Source organism: Mobula hypostoma, chromosome 4, assembly GCF_963921235.1.
Source record: "Mobula hypostoma chromosome 4, sMobHyp1.1, whole genome shotgun sequence".
NCBI classification, from domain to species: Eukaryota; Metazoa; Chordata; class Chondrichthyes; order Myliobatiformes; family Myliobatidae; genus Mobula; species Mobula hypostoma.
In genome coordinates, this window is record NC_086100.1 from 98,391,691 (window position 1) to 98,404,337 (window position 12,647).

General features: G+C 44.9%; 1 protein-coding gene across 2 annotated transcripts in view; it reads left to right on the forward strand.

Moving 5' to 3' along the window:
* Positions 1-12,647, forward strand: part of mnd1 (meiotic nuclear divisions 1 homolog (S. cerevisiae)) — a 78,565-nt gene that overhangs the window by 12,529 nt on the left and 53,389 nt on the right. For both annotated transcript variants that reach the window (XM_063046253.1, XM_063046254.1), the window contains exon 3: positions 7,172-7,229. In XM_063046253.1, the coding sequence (XP_062902323.1) occupies positions 7,172-7,229 (58 nt within the window). The remainder of the gene's footprint in view (positions 1-7,171; positions 7,230-12,647) is intronic.

Genomic DNA, 12,647 nt, shown 5'->3' on the forward strand with positions numbered 1-12,647 from the left:
CCACAAAGCCATCTATTCCATAATCCAAATGTTGATGTACAATGTAAAAAGAAGCAGCCCCAACACTGATCCCTGTGGAACACCACTGGTAACCGGTAGCCAACCAGAATCGGATCCCTTTATTCCCACTCTCTGTTTCCTGCCAATCAGCCAACGCTCTATCCACGTATGTAATTTTCCCATAATTCCATGGGCTCTTGTTAAGTAGCCTCATGTGTGGCACCTTGTCAAAGGCCTTCTGAAAATCCAAATATACAACATCCACTGCATCTCCCTTGTCTAGCCTATTGGTAATTTCCTCAAAAAATTGTAATAGATTTGTCAGGCAGGATTTTCCTTTAAGGAATCCATGCTGAGTTCTGCCTATCTTGTCATATGCTTCCAGGTACTCTGTAACCTCCTCCTTGACAATTGACTCCAACAACTTCCCAACCACCGATATCAAGCTAACAGGTCTATAATTTCCTTTTTACTTCCTTGCCCCCTTCTTAAATAGCAGAGTGACATCTGCAATCTTCCAGTCCTCCGGAACCATGCAGAATCTATCGACTTTTGAAAGATCATCGCTAATGCCTCCGCAATCTCCACAGCTACTTCCTTCAGAACAGGAGGGTGCATTCCATCTGGTCCAGGAGATTTATCTACCTTTAGCCTATTCAGCTTCCTGAGTACTTTCTCTGTCGTAATTGTGAATGCGCACACTTCTCTTCCCTGCCACCCTTGAGTGTCCAGTGTACTGCTGATGTCTTCCTCAGTGAAGACTGATGCAAAATACTCGTTTAGTTCTTCTGCCATCTCCTTATCTCCCATTACAATTTCTGCAGCATCATTTTCTATCGGTCCTATATCTACTCTCACCTGTCTTTTACTCTTTATATACTTGAAAAAGCTTTTAGTATCCTCTTTGATATTATTTGCTAGCTTCCTTACATAGTTAATCTTTTCTCTCTTAATGACATTCTTGGTTTCCTTTTGTAAGGTTTTAAAAACTTCCCAATCCTCTGTCTTCCCACTAATTTTTGCTTCCTTGTATGCTCTCTCCTTTGCTTTAACTTTGGCTTTGACTTCTCTTGTCAACCACGGTTGCATCCTTTTTCCACTCGAAAATTTCTTCTTTTTTGGAATATACCTGTCTTGCACATTCCTCATTTCTCGCATAAACTCCAGCCACTGTTGCTCTGCTGTCTTTCCCGCCAGTGTCCCTTTCCAGTCAACTTTGGCCAGTTCCTCTCTCATGCCACTGTAAGTTCCTTTACTCCACTGAAATACCGACACATCAGATTTCAGTTTCTCTTTTTCTAATTTCACAGTGAACTCAATCATGTTATGATCACTGCCTCCTAAGGGTTCCTTCACCTCAATCTCTCTAATCATCTCCGGTTCATTACACAATACTCAATCCAGCACAGCCGATCCCCTAGTGGGCTCAACAACAAGCTGTTCTAAAAAGCCATTTCGCAGACATTCTACAAATTCTTTCTCTTGAGATCCAGTGCTGACCTGATTTTCCCAATCTACTCGCATATTAAAATCCCCTAGAATTATCATAACACTGCCTTTCTGACAAGCCTTTTCTATTTCCAGTTGTAATTTGTAGTCCACATCCCTGCAGCTGTTTGGAGGCCTATAAATAACTGCCATCAGGGTCCTTTTACCCCTGCTATTTCTTAGCTCAACCCATAAAGATTCTGCACCTTCCAATCCTATATCACCTCTTTCTAATGATTTAATATCATTTCTTACCAATAAAGCCACGCCTCCCCCTCTGCCTACCTTCCTATCCTTCCGATACACCGCGTATCCTTGGACGTTCAGCTCCCAGAGACATGCATCCTTTAGCCAGGTCTCAGTGATGGCCACAATATCATACCTGCCAATCTGTAGCTGTACAATAAGATCATCCACCTTATTCCTTATGCTGCGTGCATTTAAGTGCAACACCTTAAGACCAGTATTTGATACTTTTCGCTTTGATTTTACTGCAACTTTATTGCACTGCAACTCATCCCAATGGCTACAAATTTGCCCCATCATTTGCCTGTCTTTCCTGACATCTTTACTGCTCACTATCTTAGACTTATTTCTGTTTTCCCCTTCCTCCGCTCTATCATTCCAGTTCCCATCCCCCTGCCAAATTAGTTTAAACCCTCCCTAACAGCTCTGTTAAACTTTCCCACCAGGATATTGGTCCCCTTTGGGTTCAAGTGTAACCTGTCCTTTTTGAACAGGTCATACTTCCCCCAGAAGAGATCCCAATTATCCAAGAATCTGAAGCCCTGCCCCCTACACCAGTCTCTCAGCCACGCATTCATCTGCCTGATCCGACTATTCTTGCCCTCGCTAGCACGTGGCACAGGTAGCAATCCCGAGATTACTACCCTGGAGGTCCTGCTTCTCAGCTTCCTTCCTAACTCCTGGAAATCTCTCTTCTATCTATGTCATTGGTACCAACATGTGCCAAGACAACTGGCTGCTCACCTCCCCCTTTAGAATATTCAGGACCCGGTCCGAGACATCCCGTACCCTGGCACCTGGGAGGCAACACACCATGTGGGTATCTCTGTCAGGCTCACAGAATCTCCTGTCTGTTCCCCTTACTATGGAATCCCCTACGACTACCGCATTTCTCTTCTTCCTCCTTCTCTCCTGCACAACAGCGCCAGGCTCAGTGCCAGAGACCTGGTCACCATGGGCGTCCCCTGTCAGGTCATCCCCCTCAACAGCATCCAGAACAAAATATTTGTTGCTGAGGGGGACAGCCACAGGTGTGCTCTCCACTATCCGGGCATTTCCCTTCCCTCTCTTGACAGTGACCCACTTTTCTGACCCCTGTAGCCTAGGGATGACTACCTCCCTGTAGCTCCTGTCTATCGCCTCTTCACTTTCCCTGATACGCAGTAGGTCATCAAGCTGCAGCTCCAGATCCCTAACACGGTCTCTGAGGAGCTGTAGCTCGGTGCACCTGGCGCAGATGTGGCCATCAGGGAGGCTGGAGGTCTCCCAGGATTCCCACATCTGACACCCTGAACAAAGCACTAACCCTGCAGGCATGCTATCTAATTCTACAGGAATGAAACAGGAAAAATAAGTCTACTCACCCACTTACCTCGACAAACAGACGAACTTTTTAAACCGTTAGCTCGTACCGTTAGTTGTGAGAGCCCTGCTGTTTCTGTCTGTCCGGGCTGATTCGTGAAAGCGGGGGGGGGGGGCCGGGGGAGGGAGAAAAAAAAGAGTTGGTGCTTCGCTCTTGCCTCTTCCCGTTTACCGCTGAAGCCCGTTGAAGCCAAAGCCCTACACTCTGCTCCCACTCACTCCGCTGCCCGCTGTATAGGGTGGTCTCCTTTTTAAACACTCCGCGCGGTCCTGTTGATGTCACGCGCCTGTGCAGTCTTGCCCTTCTTGCACTCGAAGTTTTTTTAAAAAACTGCCTTCCTTCAGAATTCAGCTCCCACAACGCTCTGTAGTCCCAATCCAAAGGAGAGCCATTGGTAGCAACCTGCCTTTTTAAACTCTCCGCGCGGTCCTGTTGACGTAACATGCCTGCGCAGTCTCGCCCTTCTTGCACTTGAAGAAGTTTTTTAAAAAAACTGCCTTCCTTCAGAATTCAGCTCCCACGACGTTCTGTAGTCCCGATCCAAAGGAGAGCTGTTGGTAGCAACCTGCCTTTTTAAACTCTCCGCGCGGTCCTGTTAACGTCACGCGCCTGCGCAGTCTTGCCCTTCTTGCACTCGAAGTTTTAAAAAAAAAAGTGCCTTCCTTCAGAATTCAGCTCCCACGACGCTCTGTAGTCCCGATACAAAATTGCCCCTGCTATTACTCCTGACGTAGCATACCCATCATTCTCTGTGTTTTTTTAAAAAAAACTTGTCTTGCAGATCTGTTTTGAACATTTTTCCTTTCATCTTCAATGCATGCCCTCTAGTATTAGAAATTTCAGTCTTAGGAAAGATAGCAGTTGACTGACTGCCTCTCATAATCCTCTAAACTTCTCTCTGGTCTCCACCAAAACCTCCACTGCTCCAGAGCAAACAACCTCACAGTAGGTGACCTCTAAACCCAGCAGCATCCTGGTGACACTTCTGCACCCTCTCCAAAGTTCGATAGTTCCATTTAATATCAGTGAATGTATACAGTATACATACAACCTGACATTCTTACTTTTTGTAGACGTTCTCAAAACAGAAAAAAAACCAGAGTGATTGACAGAAAAAAGACTTAAGGACCCCAAAGCTCCCAGTCTTGCCTTCTTTATAACTGCATCAATATGTTGGGACCAGGTTGGTATGTGTTCCTTCATCTTACCCTTCCTGAAGTCCACAATCAGTTCTTTCATCTTCCTAACGTTGAGTGCAAGGTTGTTGCTGCGACACCCCTCCTCTAGTTGGCATATCTTGCTCCTGTACACCCTCTTGTCTCCATCTGAGATTCTAATAACAATGGTTGTACCATCAGCAAATTTATAGATAGTATTTGATCTCTGCCTAGCCACACAGTCATGGATACAGAGAGTAGAGCAGTGGGCTAAGCACACACCCCTGAGGTGCACCTATGTTGATCATCAGCGAGGAGGAGATATTATCCCTAATCTGCACAGATTATGGTCTTCTGGTTAGGAAGTCGAGGATTCAATTGCAGAGGGGGGTACAGAGGCCCATGTTCTGTAACTTTCCAATCAGGATTATGGGAATGATAGTGTTAAATGCTGAGATACAGTTGATGAACAGCATCCTGACACAGGTGTTTGTATTGTCCAGGTGGTCTAAGGCCATGTGAAGAGCCATTGAGATTGCGTCTGCCGTTGACTGATTGTGATAGGCAAATTGCAGTGGGTCCAGGTCCTTGCCTAGGGAGAGGTCATGACCAACCTCTCAAATCATTTCATCACTAGATGTGAGTGCTACTGGGTGATGGTCATTAAGGCAGTTCACATTATTCTCTTGGGCACTAGAATAATTCTTGCCTTTTTGAAGCAAGTGGGAACTTCAGCCCGTAGCAGTGGGAGGTTGAAAATTTCCTTGAATACTCCCGCCAGTTGGTTTGTACAAATTTTCAGAGCCTTACCAGTTACTCCGTTGGGGCCTTCTGCCTTGCAAGGGTTCACTCTCTTTAAAGACAGCCTAACATCAGCCTTTGAGACAGAGATCACAGAGTCACCGGGTACAGTAGGGATCTTCATAGCTGTAGTTATATTCTCCCTTTCAAAGTGGGCATAGAAGGCATTGAGTTCATCTAGTAGTGAAGCATTCCTGCGATTCATGTTATTGGGTTTCACTTTACAGGAAGTAATGAATTGTAAACCCTGCCAGAGTTGTCGTACATCTGATATCGTCTCTAACCTCATTTGAAATTGTCTCTTCGCCCTTGAAATATCCCTCCGCAAGTCATACCTACTTTTCTGGTGCAGACTTGGTTGCCAGACTTGAATGCCACAGAACTAGCCTTCAGCAGACGACGTACCTCCTGGTGCTTCCTCAACTTTTGTACAGCAAGTCTTCGTAGGTGCACACTTATCCACACAGGTTTTAATGAAGTTGGTAAAAACTGCAGCATATCCAGATTCGAGGATGAATCCCTGAATAGGTCTCCTCCATTTCCCTGACATCTGCCCTCACCCCATTACCCAACTGCCATAACAGGGATAGAGTTCCCCTCGTCCTTGTCTGCCACCCCATGTACAGCACGTCATTCTTTGTAACTTCCACCATTCCATAGGTACCCACCACTAAACTCATCTTTCCCTCCTTTTCCACCCTCTGCTTTACGCGATTCCCTTGTTCACTTGACCCTCCCTGCTGATAGCCCTCCTGGTACCTCTGTAGGCGGCTTAAGTACTCCACATGCCCCTATGCCACCTCCCTTGCCACTATTCAGGACCCCAAACAGTCCTTCCAAGTGAGGTGACACTTCACCTGCGATATGCCAGGGTCAATTGCTAATTTCCTGTGGCCACCCATTCTACTTCCAACTCCCATTCCAACATGTTAGTCCTTGGCCTCTTCAACTTCCACAATGCAACCACTCTCAGATTGGAGGAGCAATATCTTGTATTTCATCTGGGTAGCCTCGAACCTGATGGCATGAATATTGATTTCTCCCCCTCCCCCTTCTCTTTTCTCTTCCCATTCTGGCTACCCTCTTACCTCTTCTCTTTTCATCTGTCCATCACCTCCCTGTGGTGCCCCTCCTCCTTTCTCCCAGGTTCCACTTTCCTCTCTTGTCTGATTCCTCCTTCTTCATCCTATCAACTTCCAGCTTCTCACTTCATACCCCCTCCGCCATGACCTACCTTGCTCCTTACCTGGCTTCATCTACCACTTGCCATCTTGTACTCCTACTCTTATCCTCACCTTATTCTAGTTTCTTCCCCTTTCCTTTCCAGTCCTAATAAAGGAATTCAGCCCGAAGCATCAACTGTTTACTGTTCTGTAGGTGCTACCTAACCTGCTGAGTTCCTCCAGCATTTTGTGTGTGTTGCTCTGGATTTCCAGCATCTGCAGAATCTCTTGTGTTTATCAGTCTTCTAATACTGGTCTTCCATGTAGTGTGCTATGTTAGCTTGCAAGAGAAAATATTAGAAAAACATTTCCTGCCCCTACCCCATCCTCAATAATAAAGACTTGCAGCTTTCCTACAAATACAATACCTTTGTTGTATGGTCTCAGTTGAAGTATTAGTTTAAATGTTTTTGTCTATCTTGTTTATTTACTTCTAGGCCCACAAGAAAAATTTGGATATTTGCAAGCAAAAAAAATGAATAGTTTATTTTGCAGTATTAATTTGCGTGCCATCTTGGACAATGTCTCCCATCCACTACATAATGTACTGGTTGGGCACAGGAGTACATTCAGCCAGAGGCTCATTCCACCGGGATGCAACACAGAGCTTAATAGGAAGTCATACCTGCCTGTGGCCATCAAACTTTACAACTCCTCCCTTGGAGGGTCAGACACCCTGCGCCAATAGGCTGGTTCTGGACTTATTTCCTGGCATAATTTACATATCACTATTTAACTATTTATGGTTTTATTACTATTTAATTATTTATGGTGCAACTGTAACGAAAACCAATTTCCCCGGGGATCAATAAAGTATGACTACTAATGTTGAATCTTTAAAAGGTCAAAAATCTGTTCATGATGATTTACAGTAGAATCTGTTTGTTTTTTAGAAAGATGTGTTTCAGCTTAAAGATTTGGAGAAGATTGCTCCAAAGGAGAAGGGGATCAGTAGGTATCATGGTTACTACTTCCTGTTGACCCATAAGACTACAGATTTTGGTTATTCAAGCAACACACATCAAAGTTGCTGGTGAACGCAGCAGGCCAGGCAGCATCTCTAGGAAGAGGCAGTCGACGTTTCAGGCCAAGACCCTTCGTCAGGACTAACTGAAGGAAGAGTGAGTAAGGGATTTGAAAGTTGGAGGAGGAGGGGGAGATCCAAAATGATAGGAGAAGACAGGAGCGGGAGGGATGGAGCCAAGAGCTGGACAGGTGATAGACAAAAGGGATACGAGAGGATCATGGGACAGGAGGTCCGGGAAGAAAGACAAGGAGGTGGGGGGGGACCCAGAGGATGGGCAAGGGGTACATTCAGAGGGACAGAGGGAGAAAAAGGAGAGTGAGAGAAAGAATGTGTGTATAAAAATAAGTAACAGATAAAAGGCCGACTGAGGTGATATGCTGCGTCCGGTGCTCCCGATGTGGCCTTTTATATATTGGCAAGACCCGACGCAGATTGGGAGACCGCTTTGCTGAACTCCTACGCTCTGTCCGCCAGAGAAAGCAGGATCTCCCAGTGGCCACACATTTTAATTCCACATCCCATTCCCATTCTGACATGTCTATCCACGGTCTCCTCTACTGTAAAGATGAAGCCACACTCAGGTTGGAGGAACAACACCTTATATTCCGTCTGGGTAGCCTCCAACCTGATGGCATGAACATCGACTTCTCTAACTTCCGCTAATGCCCCACCTCCCCCTCGTACCCCATCTGTTACTTATTTTTATACACACATTCTTTCTCTCACTCTCCTTTTTCTCCCTCTGTCCCTCTGAATATACCCCTTGGCCATCCTCTGGGTCCCCCCCCACCTTGTCTTTCTTCCCGGACCTCCTGTCCCATGATCCTCTCGTATCCCTTTTGCCTATCACCTGTCCAGCTCTTGGCTCCATCCCTCTCCGTCCTGTCTTCTCCTATCATTTTGGATCTCTGCCTCCCCCTCCAACTTTCAAATCCCTTACTCACTCTTCCTTCAGTTAGTCCTGACAAAGGGTCTCGGCCTGAAACGTCGACTGCACCTCTTCCTAGAGATGCTGCCTGGCCTGCTGCGTTCACCAGCAACTTTGATGTGTGTTGCTTGATTTTCCAGCATCTGCAGAATTCCTGTTGTTTGAGATTTTGGTTATTTTTAAATCTGCACAATCAAGGAGGTATAAAATCACAGATTACACAATTTTGGTACATTCTATTGCCATCCTCAAACAGATGCTTATGTAGCATTTTTTTCACAAAAGTGAAATCAATAATGTGCATCACTTGAAATGTATGGTTTGGGTATTACCATTTCATATTTATTCACATCCAATATTGGTTGATTAATGCTTACATGCTAAAACAAAATCAGGTTAAGTTTGGCACAAATTAACCATCAAAGTGAGTCACAAACTTGAGAAGGGTCTTGGCCCGAAATGTCGACTGTTTACTCTTTTCCACAGATACTGCCTGGCCTTCTGAGTTCTTCCAGCATTTTGTTTGTGTTGCGTTGTTCAGAATGGGTTATCAATTTTGGTGGTGCAGAATTTTTTTGCTATTGAATGATATGAATGATTCTGGTATGAGCAAGTGGTATGCTTCAGCACAGAGTATCCTGATATAAATCGGTTCTTATCATCCAAATGTTTTGAACTTCCGAAGTGATTCTTGCTGCTGTAATTCTGACCATGCTCTGTTTGATTAAGAACCATGTTTCTGAATTTTTGAGATGTGTTAGATATGTTGGAAAATCCGAGTACATAATTGATGCTGCTGCTGCTTCTTAGGCAGTTCATCAGGATTAAGTAAAATGTTTTCACTTTATTTTTCATTTTGAGGTAGCTAATGAGGTCAGTAGGGGAATCATAGATACTTCTACAGATGGGGAAGGAAGTTTCTGATGGGCAAGCAGGTAATTTATGAAGTGTAGTTTTCTGCACACTGCAACAGGCATTCCTGCAATGTTCCTTCTTCGTTTGTGGTGTAGCTAGTAGTATTGCCTTACAGTACCAGAGATCCAGGTTCCATTCTGCTTCAGGTGCTCTCTGTGTAGTTTGCAGATTCTCCCTGTGACTCCAAAGATGTACTAGTTGGTAATTGATTGAAAACTGTAAATTTCCCTTAGTCTGTTGATGAGTGGTGGAATCTGGGGTTTGAAGTGGATTGTGAGAATCAAAAGTGGAATTAACATAAGATTTGTGTAAATGGATGGTCAATGGTCAATGTAGACTGAATGAACCAAAGAGTTTTATTTTGCACTGACTGCACTTCCCATGACATTTTGAGCCAGTAGTTTCCAGGAATTTGAGGGGATGTTTCTTTTACAAGTAAACTGTCAGCACAACATCTCATCTTTTCTCCATCTGCATGGACCTTGGAGTTTAACGTGGCTTACCTAACCTAGCTGACAAGAGAACAACTGGGGCTGGAGATGTTTAGAGGATTTTGTGTTGGTGACATTATCCAGTGCCTTGAGATGTTTGCTTCAGATTATTCAAGTCTCAGAAGCATTTGGAAGAGTGTGAATCACTGGTAGACAGTGAACTTTCTGCCAAGTTTTATGTCTTCAAGTACACATTTCCTCAATTGACCGAGGGCTATGCTGACTCTGAAGGCAGTGGTAAATTTCATAGTCATGAGTCATAGAGCACTACAGCAGAAAACAGTTAGTCCGTGTATTTTGCCCAAGTCCTATCAACTATACTCTTAACATATTCCGCCTTTCACTATAACTTCAATCTTCAAGTCCCAGCAATGTCCTTTTAAATTTTCTTTGTAGTCCTTCAATTTTATTGATATCATTCCTGTAGACAAGTGACCAGAACTGCACACAATGTTCCAAATTTGGCTGCATAAATGTCTTGTATAACCTTCACATAACATCCCAACTCCAGCACTCAGTAGTACTTTGATTTATGAAGGCCAGAATGCCAAAAGTTTTCTCTATGACCTTTTTTTTTTACCTGTGACACCACTTTCAAGGAATTAGGAATCTGTATTCCTGTTCTGTCGCACTCCTGAGTATCCTACCGTTCACTGTCAATTGTCAATTATTGCCTTCACTGATATTTGGTAATGCTTTTTCTCAGGGTCTTTATTATTGGGGTAGATTTGGGGTAAATGGCAGAAAATCTTGGTCTTATGGTATGGCCTGTGCTGTTGTATGCTTCAGTGAATGAGTTATCAATGTCTTGAAGAATCAAATAGTCGATTCATAGCGGTGGAGAGGAATATTTCTAGGGCAGATTAAAAACATTGGAGCAGAATTAGCCATTCAGCCCATTGAGTCTGCTTCGCCATTCCGTCATGGCTGATCCCGGATCCCACTCAACCCCATACACCTGCCTTCTTGCCATATCCATTAAGCCCTAACCCATCAGGAAATGATTAACCTCCACCTTAACTACAGTGGCATGCAGAAGTTTGGACACCCCTGGTCAAAATCTCTGTTACTGTGAATAGCTAAGTGAGTAAAAGATGACCTGATTTCCAAAAGGCATAAAGTTACAGATGACACATTTCTTTAATATTTTAAACAAGATTACTTTTTTATTTCCATCTTTTACAGTTTCAAAATGACAACAAAGGGAGAGGGCCCAAAGGAAAAGTTTGGGCACCCTGCATGGTCAGTACTTAGTAACACCCCCTTTGGCAAGTATCACAGCTTGTAAATGGTTTCTGTAGCCAGCTAAGAGTCTTTCAATTCTTGTTTGGGGGATTTTCACCCATTCTTCCTTGCAAAGGCTTCTAGTTCTGTGAGATTCTTGGGCCGTCTTGCATGCACTGCTCTTTTGAGGTCTCTTCACAGATTTTCGATGATGTTTAGGTCAGGGGACTGTGAGGGCCATGGCAAAACCTTCAGCTTGCGCCTCTTGAGTCATAGTCATAGTCATACTTTATTGATCCTGGGGGAAATTGGTTTTTGTTACAGTTGCACCATAAATAATAAATAGTAATAGAACCATAAATAGTTAAATAGTAATATGTAAATTTTGCCAGTAAATTATGAAATAAGTCCAGGACCAGCTTATTGGCTCAGGGTGTCTGACCCTCCAAGGGAGGAGTTGTAAAGTTTGATGGCCACAGGCAGGAATGACTTCCTATGACGCTCTTTGTTTCATCTTGGTGAAATGAGTCTCTGGCTAAATGTACTCCTGTGCCCACACAGTATATTATGTAGTTGATGGGAGACATTGACCAAGATGGCATGCAACTTGGACAGCATCCTCTTTTCAGACACCACCGTGAGAGAGTCCAGTTCCATCCCCACAACATCACTAGCCTTACGAATGAGTTTGTTGATTCTGTTGGTGTCTGCTGCCCCAGCACACAACAGCAAACACAATAGCACTGGCCATCACAGACTCGTAGAACATCCTCAGCATCGTCCGGCAGATGTTAAAGGACCTCAGTCTCCTCAGAAAATAGAGACGGCTCTGTCCCTTTTTGTAGACAGCCTCAGTGTTCTTTGACCAGTCCAGTTTATTGTCAATTCGTATCCCCAGGTATTTGTAATCCTCCACCATGTCCACACTGACCCCCTGGATGGAAACAGGGGTCACTGGTACCTTGGCTCTCCTCAGGTCTACCACCAGCTCCTTAGCTGCAGATAATTCTGCTCACACCATGTGACAAAGTTTCCTACTGTAGCCCTGTACTCAGCCTCATCTCCCGTGCTGATGCATCCAACTATGGCAGAGTGATCCGAAAACTTCTGAAGATGACAAGACTCTGGGCAGTAGTTGAAGTCCGATGTGTAAATGGTGAAGAGAAAGGGAGACAAGACAGTCCCCTGTGGAGTCCCAGTGCTGCTGATCACTCTGTCAGACACACAGTGTTGCAAGCACACGTACTGTGGTCTGCCAGTCAGGTAATCAAGCATCGCTGTCAGCTTCTCCCCCAGCAGAGCAGTGTGGATGGTGTTGAACACACTGGAGAAGTCAAAAAACATGACCCTGACAGGGCCCGCTGGCTTGTCCATGTGGGCATAGACACGGTTCAGCAGGTAGATGATGGCATCCTCAACTCCTAGTCGGGGCTGGTAGGTGAACTGGAGGGAATCTAAGTGTGGCCTGACCATAGGCCGAAGCAGCTCCAGAACAAGTCTCTCCAGGGTCTTCATGATGTGGGAGGTCAATGCCACTGGTCTGTAGTCATTGAGGCCGCTGGGGCGCGGCGTCTTCCACAGTACAGGAACCCTCCGGAGCCTCAGGCTCAGGTTGAATACATGGCGAAGTACTCCACTTAGCTGAGGGGCACAGGCTTTGAGCACCGTGGTACTGACACCATCCGGTCCTGCAGCCTTGCTTGGGTTGAGACGTTTCAGCTGTCTTCTCACCTGTTCAGCTATGAAGCCCACCATGGTGGTTTTGTGTGGGGAAAGGGTATAGT